Source organism: Crocodylus siamensis, chromosome 3 (genome assembly GCF_052110815.1).
Source record: "Crocodylus siamensis isolate JL-2025a chromosome 3, ASM5211081v1, whole genome shotgun sequence".
NCBI classification, from domain to species: Eukaryota; Metazoa; Chordata; order Crocodylia; family Crocodylidae; genus Crocodylus; species Crocodylus siamensis.
The window spans coordinates 86,538,113-86,559,743 of record NC_143397.1 but is presented as its reverse complement, the minus strand read 5'-3'; the positions used below and the strand labels follow the sequence as shown (position 1 = coordinate 86,559,743).

Below are 21,631 nucleotides of genomic sequence, written 5' to 3'. Positions count from 1 at the left end.
CCTGGCTGCCATTTTGCGACTGGAAGTCCCACCCCTGACCCCCCACCTTTGCCACCAGAATTCGTTCCCCTTGCCCCTAGAAATACTCCTTTTGGGAGAGGGGAGTTGCCATCTTAGAACCAGAAAAAAACAAATTATACACTAAAACTCAAATATCTACTATAACATAATATTATTACAAAAAATATTTTTGTCATGATTTGTATTTATGTACTGTATATAGAGGTGATTGCAGAATAACTTAAAAATAAATTCTTAGTCTTTTATATTGTGTGTGGTGTGGTGTGATGGGCGTGTGTGTGTAGGGTGGGTGTTGTGCAGAGCTAACCCTAGGCAGTGCAGGGCCTGGGGCAAATCGGCCTGTACAGAGTCCCCTTAACACTGTGTGGGGCTGTGGTAGCCCTGCAAAGGGGCGGGGGGAGTCCTCCATGTTTCTTCCACAGCATGGGGCTGAGGCACGAGCTCAAGGCAGGCCCAGCGGGAGGGACCATGGGTGGTCCACCCAGCTCTGTGGGCCCCCCCCCCGCAAAGTACAGGGCCCCAGGGCGGTTGCCCCGATTTGCTGTGCCATAGGGATGGCTCCAGGAGGGTGTATGGGAGGTGTGGAGGGACTCTGTGGGGGTGGTGGCTGTGTGGCAGGGCATAGGGTATGTTGCGGGGTTGTGTGGCATTTGTGGGGTGTGGGTGTGCGGCTCTGGAACACACTGGTCTCTGCAACACACCATCCTCTAGTGCAGTCAATCCAGACAACATGGGGGGAGGGGTGTGTCTGTGTGTGAGTGGTTTGTGGGGTGTGAGGGAAGGTGGGAGGGGTGTGGAGCCTCCCCCACAAACCCCCATAGCACAATAGCAGGTGGGGGCACTGGTGCCTAGCTGTGGCCAGCGGTGCACTATGCACAGAGGGGCGCAGCCCCTGCTGGGTCATTTGTTTCCCCAGTGCTCCCCACACTCACAGGGCACAGGAGGGAAAATCCAGCTGCCCCAGGCACTGCTTTCCCCACCCCAGCCTGCTCCAGTACCTGGGGCTTCCCTCTTGTGCTCCGCAAGTGTGGAGAGTGCCAGGGAAACAAACAACCCACTGGGGGCTGCTCTCCCACTGGGCTGCACTGGCCAGAGCCAGGCACCAGCACTGAGCAGAGTGCTTCCCGCTACTGCTGTTGCTGCCCCCTGCTGCCTGCCAGGGCTGCGTGCCATGGGGGTGTGTGGGGGAGAGGTCCCCATTTTCTCATACCCTCCCTCACACCCACACCCTGCCTACCGAGCTCTGTGCTGCTGCCCCCTGCCTGGGTAAGGGCTCCACACTGTAGCCAGCCCCAGGCCCATGTTCCATGCTCCTGCCCAGCCCCACTCTCAGCTTCCCTATCTGCTGCCTGGTAGGAGCGGGGCACAGGGGAAACCTGCAGTAGCAGCCCCACCCCATGTTAGTGGGGCCAGCTCTTCTGCCCATGAGGGTAGGAGCAAGGTATAATAGGATATGTTGGGGGTGAATGTAGGTGCCTCACTCCCACCCTTGTGGGCAGAAGGGCTGGGCAGGGTACTATTCATTGGATTGCACCAGGGGCCAGATAAAAGTGTCTGGCAGGCCAGTATGGCCCATGGGCTGTATTTTGTCCACTCCTGTTTCAGGGGATAACTTCTTTTTCTTTGGTGACTAGAAATACATGGAGAAATCCCAGCTATACTAAAATCAGAAATAAAATGTCCATAGGGCTGATATTTTACACTGTAAGACTAGCTCTGCTCCCCTGTTGTCTCCAGTAGGGTTCTTTTAGACGGCAAAATGTAGCATGAGCCTGTGGAAAGTGACAGTTAGAATTGCAAAAACTAAATGAACGAAGTTGACCATAACTGTTTTGCAGAGTGTCGTCTGCTAGGATTCAATTCCATATGGATCTATGTACCCTCTAATCCAGGGATGTCAAACTCATTCTCCTTGCAGGTTGGATGAACAGCATGAAATCCATGTGTCAGATCCAGCACACAGGGCTAGGCTGGTGCAGACACTACATGCAACCTGTGACTGGACTAACTTGGGTGTTGCTTGTAGTGTGCACCAGTTCAAATCTTGAGCACCATATGCAGCATGCACCAGCCCCAGGCCTGTATAGCATGTGGTATACAGGGTCTGTCCAGGACGCATGTTGTTTGTGGTGCCCACGAAAAACCTCCTCTATGAACTGGATCTGGCACATGTGGCCTGTTTGTGAGCCCAATGTGGCCTGCCTGTGAGCCCAATCTTGCAAAAGGGAGGTTCAAAAGAAGATGTAGTTAGACTGTTCTCAGTGGTGGCAGATAACAGAACAAGGAGCAACGGACTCAAGTTCCAGCAAAGGAAGTTTAGGTTGGATATTAGGAAAAACTCTCTCACTAAGAGGATAGTAAAACACTAGAACAGGCTACCCAGAGAGGTTGTGGAATCTCCATCCTTGGAGGTTTTCAGTATCTAGCTAGACAAAGCTTCAGCTGGGATGATCTAGTTGGGGATGGTCCTGCTTAGAGCAGAGGGTTGCACTAAATGACCTCCAGAGGTCCCTTCCAAACCTAATGTTCTATGATTCTATGTTTGCAGCCCCTGCCAGATGGGTTCTGCATGTTGCATGGAGCCAGGGCCAGCGCATGCTACATGCAGCTTGCCTGTGTGTGACACAGAGGCAGCACTATAGGCTGGATGATTGAGCCCCATGGACTGGATCTAGCTCACAGGTCATATATTTGCCCCTGCCACTCTCTAATCCAATTGACTCCCAGTAAATTAAATAGGGCCCAAGGGCACTCAGTTTATCATAGGATCAAGTCTTTACAGTTCTGTTTTGGTACTTTCCATCTTTGATCTCTTATGTCAGTAAAACAGTGTGCTTGCTACACTGCTGGCTGCAGTAAATTTTGCAGCACTAGTATGGTCATCCATCAGGTCACTGATTGATTTCTTAGAGGGAGTATTTCTATATATTTGAGCTGGGGTAGGATTGTGCATGGGCCCTGTGTGTTGCAATAAATTCCCAAATTCCTCCCAGTGTATGACAAACAAGAGTGTGCTCTTTAAAATTTTGATACTTATTTTGTTGTGTGTTCTAAACCCAAAAGCTTTTTGATGGTGCCCAGCTGAAAGTGTAGATGGAAGTAGCAGTTCATTATTTCTCCTCCGTTTAGGTATTTACCAGCCATATGAAAGTGGAAGAAGGGGGACTGTGTACCATTACCTGGGGGCACATTCTCCTCTCAGATATGGACACAGAACAGGAGAACCTCCACATCTGCCTCAAGAGACAGCCTCTGCATGGAGCTGTTTTGCTAGATGGCTTTGCTATGAGTGAAGGTGACAGATTTGCCTGTGAGGATCTGCACACTCTTAAAGTCAGGTTGGAAGAATGTCCTGCTCCCCTTCTTACAACTATTAGTTCTCACTGTCAACCTAGGAGAACAGCTAGTATTAAACAACCGTTAAGCTTCTGGATTAGAAAATTCACTGAAGATTCATAGGTTTGCATTAAAAAATAATCAGTCTGATGTAATCACATGGGTATGCTGTACATGTTGCATGTATTATGTGACTACCTGGTTAATTGTGCAATTAATTTTGACTGGCTACACATGCAAATTAAGTATTGTGCCTTAAAAAGGTCTAACCATTTTAAAGCTAGAGCTGGAAAATGTGTAATAACTTTATAGCTGGTTTCTATCCAGTTTTAATTTGCATGTGTAGCCTTTGCCTCCGTGGCTGGGAATGTCATCAGCTGATGGGGCTCCCAGTGATGGAGGGACACTATACATTGCCATGGTTAGGAGTCCCACAGCTGATGACACTCCCAGCCAGGAAACCGTCCCATGGGCTTCCATGACTAGAAGCCCATCTGCTTATTGGAGCTCCCAGAAGGGGGGCTTATGTGAACACCCAAACCTGGGAGTTCCTAGCTGATGCTGGCTCCAGGCCATGGGAGCCCCATGACAGGGCTTCCAGCTCTGGGGGCACCCCATTTAGCCCTGAAGCTGGGAGACCTCAGCTGAGTCAGTGTCCCAGCCATGAAAGTGCTCCAGGCACCCCCACGGCTAGGAGACCATAACTGAGGCTGGGATACCACCTCAGCTGCAATCTCTGAATTGCACGGGTGCATGGGATGCCCCTGTGGCTGCAAGCTCTGTCAGCTGAGCAGGCTCCCAAGATCAGCCATGGGAACTTGATCCTGCTGGTGCAGGGGAAACCCCGGTGTCAAGGGATCTGATTCACAGTCCCACGTGTGGCATACCAGGTGGTACAGTTGTGTGGGTCATGCGTTAGATCTCATTGTGCCTTTTATTTGTATGTGTAGAGGGACCCATAAGAAATGAACTACTAGAGCTGCAGTAGCAGAAAAACTGTGGTAGGGACCATGCTTGCTTTAAATAGGCTTCTGGCTGAATCCCCTCCTCTTTCAATTCGGCTATGTGAGGAAGCAAAAATAATATTTAAATGTGTTTTCTCATACAGCCCTATGAAGAAGGAAGTGATTTTTTCAGAGTTTTCCCTTAAGAGTGTTTATGCATAGTTGTTCAGCTAATTCCCAAGGAAAATTATTCAATGTTTCCTCTTTTCATTACTTTCTGAGACTTAAGAGAAATTCACAAACATATTTGAGGGTGCTGAGAGAAATGGCGAGGAACAGTGGCTATTGTACTAGTATGTGTGCTTCTTGCCTCTTTCATGTGAATGCAATTATTTTATATTCAGGTGAGGTAACTAATTCATCCAGCAGAGGTATGAATGTCCACATTCAGTAAGTGTTTCAAAACAGCTGGAATAGAGATTTTAAAAAAATCTGGTGTCCTATTTTTAGACTGTGTTTACCAGTTGTTTCAGATTTTCAGTCAGACTGTCAGCGCAGTGCAGGGGCTTATTCAAAGCTCTCTACATTTAAACTCATAGCACATACTTCAGTAGTTGGTGGAGACCCTTGCGTGAGCCTTGCTGCACTGAGGGAATTATTCCATTTTGGGGAAGATGTCCATTGTCCTTTATGACTAGACTGCATACAATAGTTCTTAATACAGAGAGATTTTAGCCATGTGAAATCAGTGTAAACTTAATTCCCACAGGTATCAGCACGATGGCTCTGAGACTCTGAATGATGACATCTTCTTTGCAGCCACAGATGGCTTTCATTCTGTAGAGTTCATCTTACAGGTCAAGGTCAGTGTGTTGCTTATTCCTTGTGCTCATGACGGTGTTTGCTTAGATAATGACAAAGCATCAGTTTTGAAAGCCTTCAGAATTCCTCAAAAATTGGAAGGAGTTAGTTTACATGGGCTTTTCACTTTTAGCTTTGGAGCTTATGTGACAATATTGGTTAGAGAGCAAATTTGGCAGGTACTAGTTATGAGACATCTGCACCTGTTTCTGCTTAGGCACTGCTGTCAGGAATGACTCCCCGCAGAATTACACATGGGGAATGCATCAGATCAGTGAAGGAGATGATTTTTTCCCCCTGAAGATATAAATTCTACAGTTAAAGGGACAATGTCAAGTTAAAGTCATATACATTGTAGTTGGGACACCCCCCCCCCCACTTCCCTTACCTATATTACTAAAGACCCTATGGAATGCTAAGCCTAAAAGCTTCTACATTTACTTTTTAGCGTTCAAACTGTTTCTTTAACTTTTGTGTTTCTTTCAATTCAGACAGTAAAACTACTGTAGTCTGTTTCATTTGTTTGTACTGAATTCTAGTTATCATCACTTTCTTGTTCCCTTGTAGTATGTACTCCAGAGTTTGTGCTGCAAAATCTTGAAAGGTTTATCTGTTTAAAGCCACTTTTAATTAAAGAAAAAAATCTCTAAATCTTTTGATCACTAGGTGCTACCTGTGAATGATGAGCCACCTGTCATGAAAGCTGGCCTCATTCCCCTAATACAGTGTCTGGAAGGGGAGGAAGTAGTTATCACTCCAGAGCATATTTATGCCACTGATGCAGACAGTGATGACATGAGGCTGATGTTTATGCAAGCTCGAAAGTCCTACCATGGGGTGGTGAGGAAAGCTGGTATCATTGTGGATCGATTTTCCCAAGCTGATGTTGTCTCTGGCATAGTGACCTACAAGCACACTAGTAAGTGACATAAGGAAAGCATTAGATTAAAAGTGTAGTCAGTAATTTGGAGATATCTCACCTAAACCTAAATCTAGATAACCTCGTGACAGCTTACATCAGATATACTAAGAAGCTGCATCTATGTAATGTAATGTAATCCATGTGAACAAAACTGTGAAATCTGCTTAAAGCCCAACTATATTGTAACTCATTTTCTGATTACATACTTGGACAGAAAAATCATATAAACATTTCATGGGGGTGCATTGTAATCCTGCTAGATGCCACCTTGTATGAACACTTTACTGTATGTCCCTGTTTCATAGTTTCATACCTTCTAGGGTCGGAAGGGACCTGAGTAGATCATCTAGTCCGACCCCCCGCCATGGCAGGAAACAATACTGGGGTCAAACAACCCCAGCAAGAAGTTCATCTAACCGCCTCTTAAAAACCCCCAGGGTAGAAGCCAGCACCACCTCTTTTGGAAGTTGGTTCCAGATCCTAGCCACCCTGACCATGAAGTAGTGCTTCCTGATATCTAGCCTAAACCGTCCCTCTGCCAGCTTGTGACCATTATTCCTGGTCACTCCTGGCGGTGCTCGGGGGAACAGTGACTCCCCCAACGCCCACTGATCCCCCCTGACTAGTTTATAACAGGCCACTAGATCCCCACTCAGCCTTCTCTTTTGGAGGCTGAACAGGTTCAGGTCCTGTAGCCTCTCCTCATAGGGCCTGCCCTGCTGCCCCCGATCATGCAAGTGGCCCTCCTCTGGACAAAGAATTTCTCCCTGTTACTTCACTCACCCAAGCTGGGGCTTGAACTCAGATCTCCTATGTGGAAAGTAGAAACCACACAGCCACCAGTGCTGTGTTTCAGTTTCAGCTCTGCCAATGGCATGGATACTTTTCCATTCTGTATAGGCATGTCAGTGTCAATTAGGGATGCGTTCCCCATTATGTAGAAGGGACTTACAATGGACAGCCCCCTTTCTTGGCAATGGGTGTTCAGAACATCAATCAGCCATGTGCAAAAGAGAAAGACAAAAGGTTAATTGCTCTTAATAACATTGGTTAAAACACCATTTATTCATACTGTTCTCATAACAGAGGAAGAATTCTAATAAGAGGAGGAGTGAATATAGGTTCTGGGCATAATCTCTGAATCAACCAGTTTCAACCACTTAATCTGAGTTTGTTCTTTTTGTTCTTTGTTTTATAACTGACCCTGAGAATATTGCACAATGTACATAGCTGATCTAGTGTTCCTTTGTCAAGTTTTGGTTTCTTATTTTAAAACTATTGTGTTTTGTAGGTGGGGAGATTGGCCTGAATCCTTGTTTTGACACCCTAACCTTTATTATCTCTGATGGTGAAGCTGGCCCAGATGTCAATGACTGCTGTTTTGATGGACCTCTTCCTCCTCCAGTACCACTTCATGATTCATTTCCAGTATATGATCTAAATATTACTATACTTCCAGTGGACAACCAGCCACCATCCATTGCAACTGGTGAAAAGCTTTCTTTTAACTTACTATATAGTATCTTATATACCACATAACCAGGTGTCAGGCAGGGACTAGACACTCAGTATTTTCTAGTGCTAAAAATATGGACCAACAAAGAGATAAATATACAAAACTCTTAGATAAGACGGACCAATTTTTCAAACAGGCAACCATCCTTTTAGCAGGCACAGTGTGCACCAGGTGGATATCTAAGTACTTTTTTCAAGTTACTTGATTCCATCTGCAAATCAGGTGACTAGGGAAGTGGGTACTCAGATATGCTGCCACTATTTCATTGTTGAAAGTATAAACTGCACCTAGAGAAAATGAAGCTCATCCCACTGTCCTTCCAGAACTTACTCAATTTTCTTCAGCATAGTAAATAGGCAGAAACCTAGAAATGGTCCTGAACCAAAAATCCTGTTCAAAGTAAGTCCGATCTTTAAGAAATCCAAAACAAATAGCTGGATCCAAATAGTTGTCACGTTTATGCAAAACAAAATCATAACAATAGATTATGTGTCTGTCTACTTTATTCTACTGTATAATTAAATTGCATTTTATACATTGGTCTTTTCTATGTGAAACCATGGACATATTATTTGTAGTACTTGCATTTTATGCTGATAGGTAATGAAGACAAGTATAGTGAACACTTAGGGCCAGATCCTATTATATGTTCGGTGCCTAAGGGCCCTGGCGGATGTTACATTTGTGGCATGATTGACATGTTGTTCATAACAGTAACAGTGCCACAGGTTATAGCCAATTTATGCATGATATTATAGCAAATGAGCCACAAAGATGTTCCACATTACATTTACAATGTAGAATATCTTTGTAGCTCACTTGCTTCATGTCTTAAAGGGAATGTATGGCATGTCAGGCTGCCCCAGGCTGCAATCCAACTCTCAGCTGGGGAATAGAAGAAGGAAAACATACCCAACTTTTCAATTAACTGTTTTTCAGGGACTTGAGCAAGGTGAAATATGATCACATGTAGGCACCTAAGTCCAATTAAGCACCTAAAAGGTGGTATAGGATCCATCCCTTGATGAGTTGAATGTACTAAATGTGAAACCAGTTTGGCGTTTTTTTACTAAACTGACAAGGATAAAAAACAGTTATTAAAAATGTAGGCTTGTAACTGATAGCTTACATTTAATCCACCAATAGATCTTGGTAGAACTTTCCACTGACTCAGTGGCCTTTGCATCAGACCCAGAGTACACATACTAAAGGCACAGGTTCTATAGGCCTATCATTTCTTTTATGTTATTTATTTGTAGGCATCATGTACATGTTATGTATTTCAAAGAACATTTAAACATATGTATGAGTAGTTTTGTAATTTGCAGCTTATCACCCAAGCAATGTTCTGGAAATGAGTCATTGTCCCAGCAGGGAAGTTAAGCACTGATGCATGAAAAATTGTTCATTATGAGCAATTCGTAACAGCTCTCAGGCAATTAATGCTCTGACAAACAGAGGTAACAACTGATCTTGAGCAGCACATAAACCATACTTAATAGCTTATAAATAAAACTGGTTTGTGATTTTTTTCTCCCCTTTTGCTTGCATGGTGGGAAAGTAGAGTTGATAGCATGTTTAGAAAACATCGGTACCAGAGTGTTTGTAGTTCATTTCCCCACTAGTTATTGTCTCAATTTCTTTAGTTAAAATATCCCTGTAAGTTATGTTAAATAAGTAATAATACTTATCATTATATCATTTGTGTACAGGTGCCATGTTTGTTGTGGATGAGGGTTTCTCAGCTGTGCTTACTACTAACCATTTGTTTGCCACTGACCCTGACACCGCAGCTGATGACTTGGAGTTTGTTTTGGTTTCTCCTCCCCAGTGTGGTTACATTGAAAATATACTACCTTCTCCTGGTTTTGAAAAGAGCAACATTGGTATAAGTATAGGTATGTGGAGACATGATGGCAAGAAGTACAACACTAATTATAATATATAGGGTTAGCAGATTGCTGTGAAGTAATGTAGATCTACTGGGGATGAAGGTGTGCAAAATAAGAAGCACTGGGACTGTGTAGGAAGGATTCAAAAAGAGAACATAGCTCTGTGAAGAAGAAATAAGTTAAAATTAAGTATATTTCAGTTCTACACTTTCAAGGGGCAGTCTCTCCTAGAAACGTCATACAAGATGAGAATGAGCTCTCTTTATCCTGTCACACATTCTCCTCTTCCACTAAGCACTATCATAGTTGATTTTTATTAATAAAGTATGATGGCCAAGATTTTTCAGAGCCAGAAGTAACCAGGTTTTGTACCCTCAGCATTGGCATTGCACAGTGAAGGAGCAGTAGCTGGAGGTTTTCTGCTGTGGTGGGAGATGTCACATCCCTTTTTGCTATTAACATGTGTGTCAAACAGTCATTTAAAGATTGATTTTTCCGCAACAAAATAAAGAAGGTTACATCTTCCTCTGTAGCTGTGAACTTCCAGCCACTACTCTGGCACTGTGCACCACTACTGCGCAGAGTACCATGTGCTGTCACCACTCCTCTGCCCTCCTCACTGCTGGAGCCAGAACTGAAACTGCCACAGAAAAGGTGCTGGGGTGGAGATGAGTGAGAGTATGGGATGGGAGTGTGCGGCACCTTGCTAGCTCCATTCTGCCCATTAGGCAGTGCCTGGGGCTCATACCCCACTTATCCACCTATTGTGCAAAAAAGGATGTCTTACATTAGGCCCCAAGGCATACATTTTCAAAAGGGACAAAAGATTTTGGCTATCTCTGCTTTTATGTATGCCTCCTAAGCTTGAATGTCAGCAGGGCAGGTGGGCTGCAGCATGTTCTGTCCTCTTAAAATGTCTTCACCCAGGACACTCATTGATATTAATTGCTCTTGAAAACAAAGGTCACATTTTCAGAAGTGCCCAACTGACAGAGGGACATAAATCCCAATCATTGTGAGTGCTCTCCAAACTGAAAATCCACCCCTCCTCAAACTCCATATTTAGAAAGTTCTTTTAATATTTGCTTGTTCTTGTTTATTCATTCAGGGTTTCATTATATATATTCCCAAAGGAAACACCCAGAGACATTTTGTCTGAGGGAGACAGAAGTCTATGTAACACATTCTGGTTTATGGAGGGAACATGTGGGTTCTTTTGTCCTTTCACTGAATACAACATAGTCAAGTAGAGTTAGGTTGTGATTGGTGGAAGTGAGGCCCTGGTTCTTCCTTCTCCCTCATTTCCTGTGCAGGCCATGCACCCCAGGGGAGTAGAGCAGTAGTTCCAAACTGCTTTGAGCTACAAGAACTGGTATTCTCCTGAGTCCTTGTATGTGTTGTGTGATGTGAGGAGGAAGAAGGCTTTTGTTTCTCTTTCCAGGGCGCACACATATGCAGGCTGGGCAGACTTTGCCTTTAAGTAATAGTTAGAAACCCTAAACAGAATTAAAAGGCTTTGGGTATGTCCACATGGTAGAAGGCAATGAGCTAGCTCTAAACAAGATAGCTGGGGTACTGGGAACAATCTAAACTCATTAGCAGAGTAAACTAGCTCAGAAGGAGTGCTATACTAATGCATTAATTCCAATGGTATGAGGGTTCCTTTTTTGGAGGCATTGAATGTGGTAGGTCTGACTCAGCTTTGGCATAGCTCTACAATGGATTCAAATAATTAAAAATTCTCCAGGAATGAGATGTGCTACTTTATTTTTATTTTGGGCCCATGTCCCTAGCTTTCTCAACATGAAGACTGCTTATATGTATGTGCAAAAACCAAATAACCTGTATCTTGAATGAGCATGTAATTAGAAATATTTAATAGGTTTGTAAAACCAGAGGTCAGAATGATGTGTGCACTAACTTGTCCTTTCTTTAAACCCTCCAGCTTCATTTCAGCTTAAACATCTGAAAGCCTTCCAGGTCAACTATGTACAATCCAGGCATGTGAGGATGGAACCAACTTCAGACCAGTTTATGCTTTATGTCACTGATGGGAAGCATCATTCAGTAGAGACACCATTTTATGTCCTGATCAACCCAACAAACGATGAAGTCCCAGAATTCATAGCAAGGAACATTACTGTAAGGAAGGGAACAAAATGCCAAATATTTAATTAATTTATGCCAAAAAACTTACTCATTGGTTACTCTCTAATATAAATATTAGCTTCTTTCTGAGGCCCATACCCACATTTTGGCATTTTACTTACATAATGTGTGATATTCAACGGAGTGGAAAGAAACAGAGGGCATACATGACTCTTTAAATAAGGCCTAATGGGATATACTGTGTTTTCTCATATGCCACACATGCATCTTTTTTTGGAAGGAAGAATGTAGAAAAGAGTTTTCCACATTCCTAGTCTAGAGCTGGCTTTTTTATGAAGAGACTGTGCAACAAGATGGCTGCCAGCTTCTCTGTCCCTGCCAGGAAACAGGAGGTAGGGGGAAGGGTGCAGTTCAGTTTTATTTCTCTCAAATTGGCACTCATTTCTAGCAGATTTTATCGCATAACACGGATATGGGGGATACAGTAGTGGACACTACTACATTTATGTACTTCAAATCTTCCATATCCCCCATATCCTAATGCCTTCATAAAATGAATTGTGATGAAGAAAAATCAGCTTAAAATCTAAGCCCCAGTTTTGGAGGGCTGATGTTTGAGAAAAGGTGTGTGGTATGTGAGTAAATATGCTAAGTTGTACATAGGTCTTGTGCTGGTGTTTCCAAGCAAGTGAGCACTCAAGTGATCAGATGCGTAAACAGTGAATCTGCTCTAAGAAGAGAATTTATGTTACCTTTTGGTTTCGAAGGAGCTTCTGTTGAACTGAGGGAGCCTGCTTTGTGAAGGCTGAGAATTCTGCCTACAACTACCCAATAAAACTTATCTTTATATGAAAGCATATGTTTTTCTTTCCTTTCTTCTGCTATTTAGGTGCAGGAGGGGCAGATAAAAGAACTGGATCCCTCTGTAATTAACGCAGTTGATTTGGATGTACCTCAGGATTGCTTGATATTTACTGTTGCTCAGAAGCCCCAGCATGGATTCCTCATTAGTGGAACTTATGGCAATGATATCATGCATTACAAACAGCTAACTAGCAACCACCACAACCATGGATATCCTGTGCATGACTTTTCTATGGAGCTTCTTAAGAATGGTAAATTTAGCTTTACTTTTACAGTGGTCCTTTTGTTACTTTAATCTTTTATAAGTGTAGCACAGTTAGAAACAGTCATCATGTTTTTAATCACCTTGATTAGAAGTAGTTTCACAGCAAAGTTTAAGGGGAGCAGATTAAATTTGTTGAGTGGTCTTTTCTTTTCAACATGCCTAATGCCTTGAGAATCCCTGAAGGGCCATGTCCAGATAAACATGCATGTTTGGTTCCCTGGGAACAACTAGCAGCAAGACACCTTATGCCACTGCTATTTGTCCCCAGGGAATGCCTGTGCCACGCACCCTTTGGCATGTGGCAGGTTACCCTGGATGGGGTAGGAAAGGCTGGGACCAGTACAGTCGCTGCCCACAGAAGTCTTATTTGGGGTTCTGGGGGCCAGGGAAGCTGCAGCTGTGTCGCTTCTGCAGCTTGGAGCCTGGTCAGCAGCCAGCCAGGCTCTGGTTTTGGGTGTTGTGCTCTGTTACCATGTGTGCTGCCCTGCTTTGCATCTGGAAGGGGTTTTTTTGAGTCCTGGCATGCCTTGTTGTTAAATGATTAGGGTCTTAATTAGGCGGGAGGCTACCCTTTGAATGCTGTGTTCTCCTGGGCCTATGTATGCAGCTTCAGCCATCCCTGTACTGCATCCCAAGCCTTGCAGATGCTCCTAACAATGGTACTCTGCTCTGGCCTGAGGCTGGGCCCATCTCGGGACAATGTTAGGCTTCTTGTGTTCTGCCCTCTATGGGCCACACTCATACCGCCTCCCTGTCACTGAGGCCTCTCTCACTCCACTGGTTCTCACACAGTCTTTCTCTTATTGCCCCTTGCGAGGCCATATTCGTACCGCCCCTCCACGCTCATACTGCCCTCACCTGGGGGGTCCTTGGGGTTGTTTCCCTGTACTCCCTGGCCAGCAACCATGCAGCTTCTTGGGACTCTCCCATGGCCCTCATCTGAGCAAGTGCTGGGCAGTTTGCAGAACAAAACTTACTCTGCTTCTGGTTTCTCACTGAGTCACTCACCCAGCTGCTCTCAATCAGCGGCTCCTGACTTGCTCCATTGTTTACTTGAGGTTCTTCCTCAGCCCCCCACCCAATTGGCCTCCGGCCCACATGAGGCCTCAGGTGCCTGAAGGCTTACCTGGACCTAATTTGGCTGCCATGTTAGTAGGACCTACCCTCAAGCCCCCTGCTCACTGGGGTCTACTTCATGCCCCTTCTTCACTGAGCCTTATCTCAGGCCCCTGTGTTCACAGGTCCCACTACTTGCCCCTCTCTTCAGGGCCTCCCCAAATGCCACTCTGGTGCAGGCCATTAGGTGCCCCTCTGCACCCTTCTCTGCACCTCTGCCTCCACTGAGGCACATACTCTGCCCCCTACAGTAGGACCTGGGGTCAAACACCCCCCCTCAGGCTCAGGCCACCAATGATAATAACACACCCGAAGGTGGGGGCTGGGGTTAAGGCACCCCTCATAGATTTAGTAGATTTCATAGACATTAGGGCTGGAAGGGACCCTAAAGATCATCAAGTCTAGCCCCCCGCCCCAGGGGCAAGAGTCAGCTAGGGTCAAAGGATCCTAGCAAGATAAACATCCAAACGTTTCTTGAATGAGTCCAGAGCTGGTGCCTGCACCATTTCTGGAGGGAGTCTATTCCAGGTCTTGGGGGCTCAGACCATAAAGAAATATTTTCTTATGTCCAGCCTAAAATGGTCTTGTAGGAGTTTATGACTGTTGGTCCTTGTTTTTTCTTGGGGCGCTTTGGTGAACAGACATTCTCCCAGATCCTGATGCACACCCCTTATGTACTTATAAGCAACCACCAGGTCCCCCCTGAACCTGTGCTTTTCCAGACTGAAGAGTCCCATGGCTCTCAGCCTCTCTTCATAAGGCCTATTCTCTTTCCCTCTGATCATGTGTATGGCTCTCCTCTGGACTCTCTCAAGCTTCTCCACATCCCTGTTGAATTGTGGAGCCCAGAACTGGATGCAGTACTCCAGCTGTGGCCTCACCAAAGCTGAGTACAGTGGGAGGATGACATCCTGAGGTTTACTTGAGAAACATCTATGAATGCAAGCCAGAGTTTGGTTTGCTTTACCTGGTGCGACATCACATTGGTGGCTTATGTTCATCTTGTGGTCAATCATGATCCCCAAGTCTCTTTCAGCAAGCATAGCACTGCTGAGCCTATAAGTATGTTGCAGGGTTTTTTCCCTGAGGTGTAATACTTTACATTTATTTGTATTGAACATCATCAGGTTTGTATCTGCCCACTTACTAAGTGTATCCAAGTCAGCCTGGATCACTAGCCTGTTTGCAGGTGTGGACGCTATGTCCCAAAGTTTAGCGTCATTGGCGAACTTAGCCGGTGTGCTTCTGACACCATTGTCCTCATAGTTGATAAAGATGTTAAAGAGAACCAGTCCAAGGACAGAGCCTTGGGGGATGTCACTGGTCATAGCTCACCATAATGATTTGCTACCATCAGCCACTACTCTCTGGGTCTGACCTTGGAGACAGTTTCCCAGCCATTGGACTGTGTTGTAGCCGAGGCCACAGTTGGCCAATTGTTCCATGAGCAGGTCGTGGGACACCAGATCAAAGATTTTTTTAAAGTCCAGATATGTGATGTCAATCTCTTCTCCCTTGTCTAGGTGATATATCATCTGGTCATAGAAGGAGAGTAGATTGGTCAGGCAAGACCTGCTCGCGACAAACCCATGCTGGCTATCCCTCAGGATGCTGCCCTCAGCCAGCTTATCCAGAAGGGTATCCTTGCTAATTTTCTCCAGAATCTTACCGGGGATTGAAGTCAAGCTGATTTGGCTGTAATTCCTGGGACCTACTTTCCACCCTTTCTTGAAGATGGGTACCACACTGGCCTTCTTCCAGTCCTCAGGTACTTCACCTGAGCGCCTTGAGTTTTCAAATATTTTTGCCAATGGTTGGGCTATGACACCTGCCACATCCTTGAGTACCTTAGGGTGTAATCTGTCAGGAGCAGCTGACTTGAAGGTGTTTAGCCTCTCAAGGTGATCCTTTACTAAATCAACACTGATGCTGGGTATAAATATGCTCTCACCCTGGCCGTCCCATGTCTTGCTAGGGAGGGCAGTCCCACTGGACTGATGAAAGACTGACGTGAAGTACCCATTAAGCAGGTTGGCCTTTTCCTGGGTGTTGGCTATCAGCTGTCCTGCTGGATTCAGCAGGGGTCCAATGTTACCTCTGCTTTTTTTCTGACTCCCTACATATCTGAAAAAGGACTTTTTGTTAACTTTGATATGTGAAATAAGATGGAGCATGGTTACAGCCTTGGCTTTCCTCATCTGCTCCCTGCAGGTGTGGACCAGTGCTAAGTACTGCTCCTTGGTGGTAATTCCAGCCTTCCATCCTTTATAAGTCTCTCTTTTGAAGCATAGGAGGTCCTCAAGTTCCCTGCTGAGCCAAGGGGGCTGCTGTACCCTTTTGCTACCCTTCCTCTGAGATGGGATGGCAATCCCTTGTGCTGTTAGGATCACTCCCATGAGGAGCAACCTTGGTCTTCTCTTCCTGTTGAGTCATGGTCCCTTAGGGCCTTGACAACAAGCCTCCTGAGCTTGTCAAAAAGTCAGCTTTCCTGAAATTGAGGACTTCTGTATTGCTGACTGACTTGCCAGCTTTGCAGTGGATGGTAAAAGTGATCAGCTCCTGGTCACTATCACCCAGCTTCCCATCAATTCTTAGGTCACTGACTAGGTCATCCCCTTTGGCCAGTACCAGGTCCAGCAATGTTTTACCTCTTGTCGGCCCACAGACTTCTTGAGTCAGGTAGAGCTCATCCACGCACAGAGATGAACCTCCTTCCCAGTGCAGTGAGGTGGAGGCTATGTCTCCCCAGCAGACCACCACCTCTCTCACCAAAGAGCAGACTGTGATCATGGAAGCCGAAGCCTTCATGATGATGCCAGCGCTACAGTCATTGGTTGACTAACTTGACCCGTGTCTCCCTCCTCAGCCCATGACCTACAACCGGAAGGAGTGAGGAAAAGACGACTTGTGCCCTCACCCCCCCTAAGTCCTGCTCCCAGAGACCTGTAGTCTCTCATGACCCAGCTGGGATTGCTCCTTCTCACTTTTTAACAGGGTGGTAACTGGCATGGCATTTCTGGTGGACTGTTCCATCACGAATAGCCTCACCAGGCCACCTGTCCCTGGCAGGGTGCAGTTTTAGGTCATGCCTAGGACCAGGAGCCTCCAAAACATCCCCCATGAGCTCCTGCCCTCATCTCAGTTTGTTGCAGGAGCAGCAGCTCCGCTGGAAGATGTTACTTCGACTGCTGCCTCCAACTCTGCTGGCCTGAATCCTAAAATGGTCACTCATCAGAGCTGGGGCCACACCTGCCGGTTGCCTCTTCATGCTCTCAAAGTGGCAGACACCATAGGTACTCTGCCACACCATAGTATCTCATCATGTTTCACAGAAGTACTCACAAAAATATCAGGTACTCATCATATATTTCACAGGTCTTTAGACATATGTGTTGCCCCACTTTGTCACCAACTTGGGTCTCTCTTCCCTCAACCAACCTTTCAGCCTCCAAGTCATCCTTTTAAAGTATTCATTCCTGCAAGGAAGCTAATTATGATCTCTCCACTTCCTTTATTTAGTTTCTTGTTGGAGATCTAAGTCTGCTCTTGGGCTGGTGGATAGTCACAGATGTCAGAGGTTGTTTACATGGGAACTAGCTAATGTCAAGGTTTCTCAGTATATCCACCTAAACACTTAAAGATACAACCAGCTTTCATGTGTTAGATTTCGGTAACATGAACACCTGTCAAGTCTTGGACCTAAATGAGAGATGCATACAGCTTACAGAGAAACAGCTTGTTCGGTTAATCAATAACAAACTCATTTAAGAAATTACTTCATGCAGTCGAGTCTTGTTTGTTTTTAAAATGCACTGCCTCTGATTTTGCTCATCAAATCCTTGTACACTCTCTGGCAAAATTTATCTGTACTTATTGGTCATATTGAGTTGGGTGGGATGGAAAAAAATTCTTACTTTTTCAAAACAGAGATATTAAACAGGACATTATGATAACTTTTGAGTAGCTGGGGTGCTAATGAATTAATGAACAGCTGCTGCTCATCCTGCTCTAGCTGAAACAAGCTGGCTGTGACCAGTGGACATGTGTGGGGGGATGATGGAGGCAGAAGGAAATGATGTGAAAGAGATTTTGAAGGTGACAGATTTATTTTCTCTTTCTCCCCCACCCCCCCTCCCCAGGAATGAGGTTGATATACATGCATGATGACTCTGAGACTCTTACTGATGGTTTTACAATCCAGCTATCAGATGGGAAACATAAAGTCCTCAGAACCATTTCAGTAAAGGTCATTCCAGTTAATGATGAGAAACCAATGCTGAGCAAGTAAGCCACATGTTCCTATTCCAAATTGGGGTATGAGTGCAGATGAAATGATTCAACAGTGATCAAAACAGCAAATTACTGATTAATAAGGCTAGTCTGCCATAAATAATCATAGACTAATGCCAACAGAGATGTTCCTGTATTTTTGCCACTCTGTGACTGTTTAACAAGAGCATTCTCAGTAGAGAATAAATTCAGTAATAAAAAGTGTATAAATCCTACATATTTTTTTATGATGGGTTTTTTTATTTAATAACAAAAAATGATTGTGAGATACATGGAGAAAAAGAAAGGGGCTGATATCGGTTGTTCATATCAGAGCCTAGTTTAAGAAATAATTTAAAAATAACCCTGGTCTTTGTACCCATGTCACGGAGTGGGGTCCTAGAGGTGGCCGTGATCTCCCCTAGCGCCCCCTACCATGCCAAGGTTGCCTTAAAGCACGCTCGTTCTTGCCTGCCATGTCTTGAGCTTAGGCATATAAAAGGGAGGCTGCCTCTTGTCCTCTTGGGTATGCTTCTCCTGCTATCCCAAGTCTTGCTCTTACAATGGGGTTCCGGGCACCCCAGCCTTATGGGCTACGCGTGGCTCCAACCGCCCCTTTACCACGCCCCAAGCCTCGCTGATGTACCGGATGTTGTCAGGTCCTAGCCGCAGCCCTTGTCTCTCTCTGTGCCGTCTGGTGCTCAGGCTCTCTGCAGCCCTTGTCTCTCTCTGCGCCCTCTCTGGCACTCGGCAGCTCTTCTCTCTCACCGTGCCCTCTGGCGCTCTTCAGTCGCTGTCCCCTTTTTGCCCTGGGGCTTCTCGTGCTGCCCCCTTTTTGCCCTGGGGCTGGGGTCTGCACCCCAAAAGGCTGTGTCCTCTTTGGTGCCGGGGTCCCCATGCTACTGTGGGTCCCCTAAGAGGCCTCGTCCAACCTGATAGCCTCACCCAAACCACCAGTAGTAAACAGAAGACTCAAGCCCCTAGGCTATAACATAAACCTCAGCCATCTGGCTATAACAGCATTCAAGCCACTCCCAGGCTTCTCCATCTCTCATCAGTATCGCATTGTTCATTCATTCTGGCCTCTTCCTTTCCCTCACTCAGGCAGAGCTCCTACCCCCTTGGCTGCTGGCAGGGAACTGCCTGCCTGGCCTCAGCCTGGGAGTTGAATAGGAGTCAGGCCCTGCCCCTTCCGGTCAGCTGACTCCCACCAGTTACCCTGGCAACCCGCAGATGGGCTCCTTGCTTTCTGCTAGGACTCTTTCCCTAGCACTTTCCATTCTTCCAGGGAGCAGGGCACCTATGTGCTCTCCGACACACCTCCCCTCCCCCGTCTTCCTTTTCTTTCCCCTGCCTTCTTCCTTCTCTGCTTTACCTTTTGTCTTTGTCATTTCTGCCTATTTACATTCTCACTGACATCCAGACTCACCAAGGCTGATCATCTTTCTCGCCAGGTGTTGCATCCATCTGGGGCTTCTCTCTCTCTCGGCCTTTCTTCAGGCACCCGGCAAACCAGATACAGGAGGCAGAGGTTTTCAGGTGCCTCCTACTCGCCTTTTACCCAAGGGTGCTCCGGATGGGAACGAGAGGTCTCTCTCCTTGGTGTAGTCTGTTCATCCTTCCCTGCTGTCAGGCTTACTTCCCTTGGCTGCTCCTGACTCAGCCCTGCACTCCTTCCCTGGGTTTGAGATTTAGATAGTTCTCCTAGCTGGATATGGACGCGGCCGACAAACTGCATGGGCAGTTTTCCACCATGCGCTTCCTCACTCCTCCCAACCTCTGCAACAGGTAAGTTTTTTCCTTCCTTTGCCTTAGTCTGGGATCTGCCTCTGAACAAGGCTTCCCCCTTTTCTGATCCTGTACCCCTGGGACAATGTTGTTTGCCCATATAAGAGTGAATGATTCCATGACAATTAGTCAAAACTGTTTAGCCGTTTCTGAGAACAAAACTAGGAGAAAAAAATATGTTAGTTTTCAATATTAAAACAAATTTCACAACTCTTCCTTGGAAAGCAGAAGTAGCCCTGAAATTTGTCTCAGGGCTATGTCTATGAAAATTAGGTCAAGTTACAAGTCTTTGAAATATCAGTTCACACAGGCTCCCAACCATCCATCCTCATAGAATATGTTCCAACATCTGGGCTTGCAGCATCCAAATTAAGTGAATGAATATGCTCTCTCATGTTAAAGCTCCTCCATGAGCATGAACAGGCAACCTTAATTCTGGCCTTTCTTCAGTTTTGAGTGCCTGATCTTTCAGTGTTAACATTATTAATAACATTTTTGTGGTACTAAAATAACAATAGTAATATGAAGGGGCAGATTGGTATTATCTGATGGGGAGAAAGAGAGACAAGGTATGAGGATTAAGAAGAGGCACATCTTTAAAGGAATTTAGATACAGTTTGGGACTTCCATCCTACCAATTTTCACACCCAGTGGTAGGCACTTCCAAGACTCCATCTTCACAGAGCCACTCTGAAGAATCCATTTCCCACCAGACAACAAAAGACCACAAGGAGTTATTTGAACCTGGAGGCCAATGCATAGTCTGCAAAATGTTGCCTGCCATAGGCAACAAGTCAAAGTGAGGGTCCATCCAGATGCCACCACTTTAAAGACTCAACCAGGCCACAGCTGACCTGGCTAATCGAACAATCCAAAAAGGCCAATAGGACTGGTGTGGTCTGTACCAGTGGTATAGCCAACTGGCTCATATTACTTCTTCTGGTCAAATCAGATGAGAACTGGGTGGGGAGGAGCACATGCACAGAACTGGTTTCTGTTTTGCTGTTTGCTACTTTTCCCCAGTCTTCCTTGTCTCCTCTGCTTGCTGTTTTACAGAAATATGCACTGCCTTTTAGTCATTCTGCAGTTATTACTCCTTCAGCATCTGAATAATCCATTTTCCTGGCACTGGCGTGACTCATAAGAAAGGTTATTTCTCTGTTTTTATATCAATGCATGGCTTTTTTTTTCCACAGGAAGGATGAGATAGAGGTGAACATGGGTGAAACGCGAATCATTTCTAGTGCTGTTCTGTCAGCCGAAGATAAAGACACCCCCAGGGAAAGAATTTACTATTTATTTGAAAGAATTCCAGAAAATGGGCAGCTTCAGCTCAAGGTTAGTCTTTGTACTTTAACAAAAAACAAACAAACAAGCAACTCTTATTGTAGAAGAGAAAGAAGGAGAAGGCCACTATTATGGTTCTGAATGGCACAGGGATGTGGGAACATAGTATCCCATACATTTGGGAGGAAAATAACCTGGTAAGTGGATTCTGGTAGCTATATTTGATATAGGTTTCTATGTGGGATTAACAGTGATTGTATAGAAATATTTTAAAGCTCTGTCATTTGGGCATGCTGTGCTTATTGGTATTTAAACATCTTAACAGCATGATAAGCTGGGACAACTCCTATGAAGTGCCACCTGTGCTGATTCTGATCAATACAGCATTTTTTGTTTTAAAATACTTTGAAATCTTCCAAAGTGCAGGAAACTGCCCAAAGC

At 45.2% G+C, this 21,631-nt stretch overlaps 1 protein-coding gene across 3 annotated transcripts in view; it reads left to right on the top strand.

Moving 5' to 3' along the window:
- The window catches only part of FREM1 (FRAS1 related extracellular matrix 1), a 138,523-nt gene that overhangs the window by 67,599 nt on the left and 49,293 nt on the right, over positions 1-21,631 (top strand). For all 3 annotated transcript variants that reach the window (XR_016441269.1, XM_090038728.1, XM_090038729.1), the window contains exons 14-22: positions 3,151-3,359; positions 5,071-5,164; positions 5,829-6,081; positions 7,376-7,573; positions 9,313-9,498; positions 11,438-11,634; positions 12,491-12,716; positions 17,986-18,130; positions 21,100-21,241. Coding sequence is in view for 2 of the 3 variants with exons in the window: in XM_090038728.1 (XP_089894854.1) it covers positions 3,151-3,359; positions 5,071-5,164; positions 5,829-6,081; positions 7,376-7,573; positions 9,313-9,498; positions 11,438-11,634; positions 12,491-12,716; positions 17,986-18,130; positions 21,100-21,241 (1,650 nt within the window). In the remaining variant the exon portion in view is untranslated. The remainder of the gene's footprint in view (positions 1-3,150; positions 3,360-5,070; positions 5,165-5,828; positions 6,082-7,375; positions 7,574-9,312; positions 9,499-11,437; positions 11,635-12,490; positions 12,717-17,985; positions 18,131-21,099; positions 21,242-21,631) is intronic.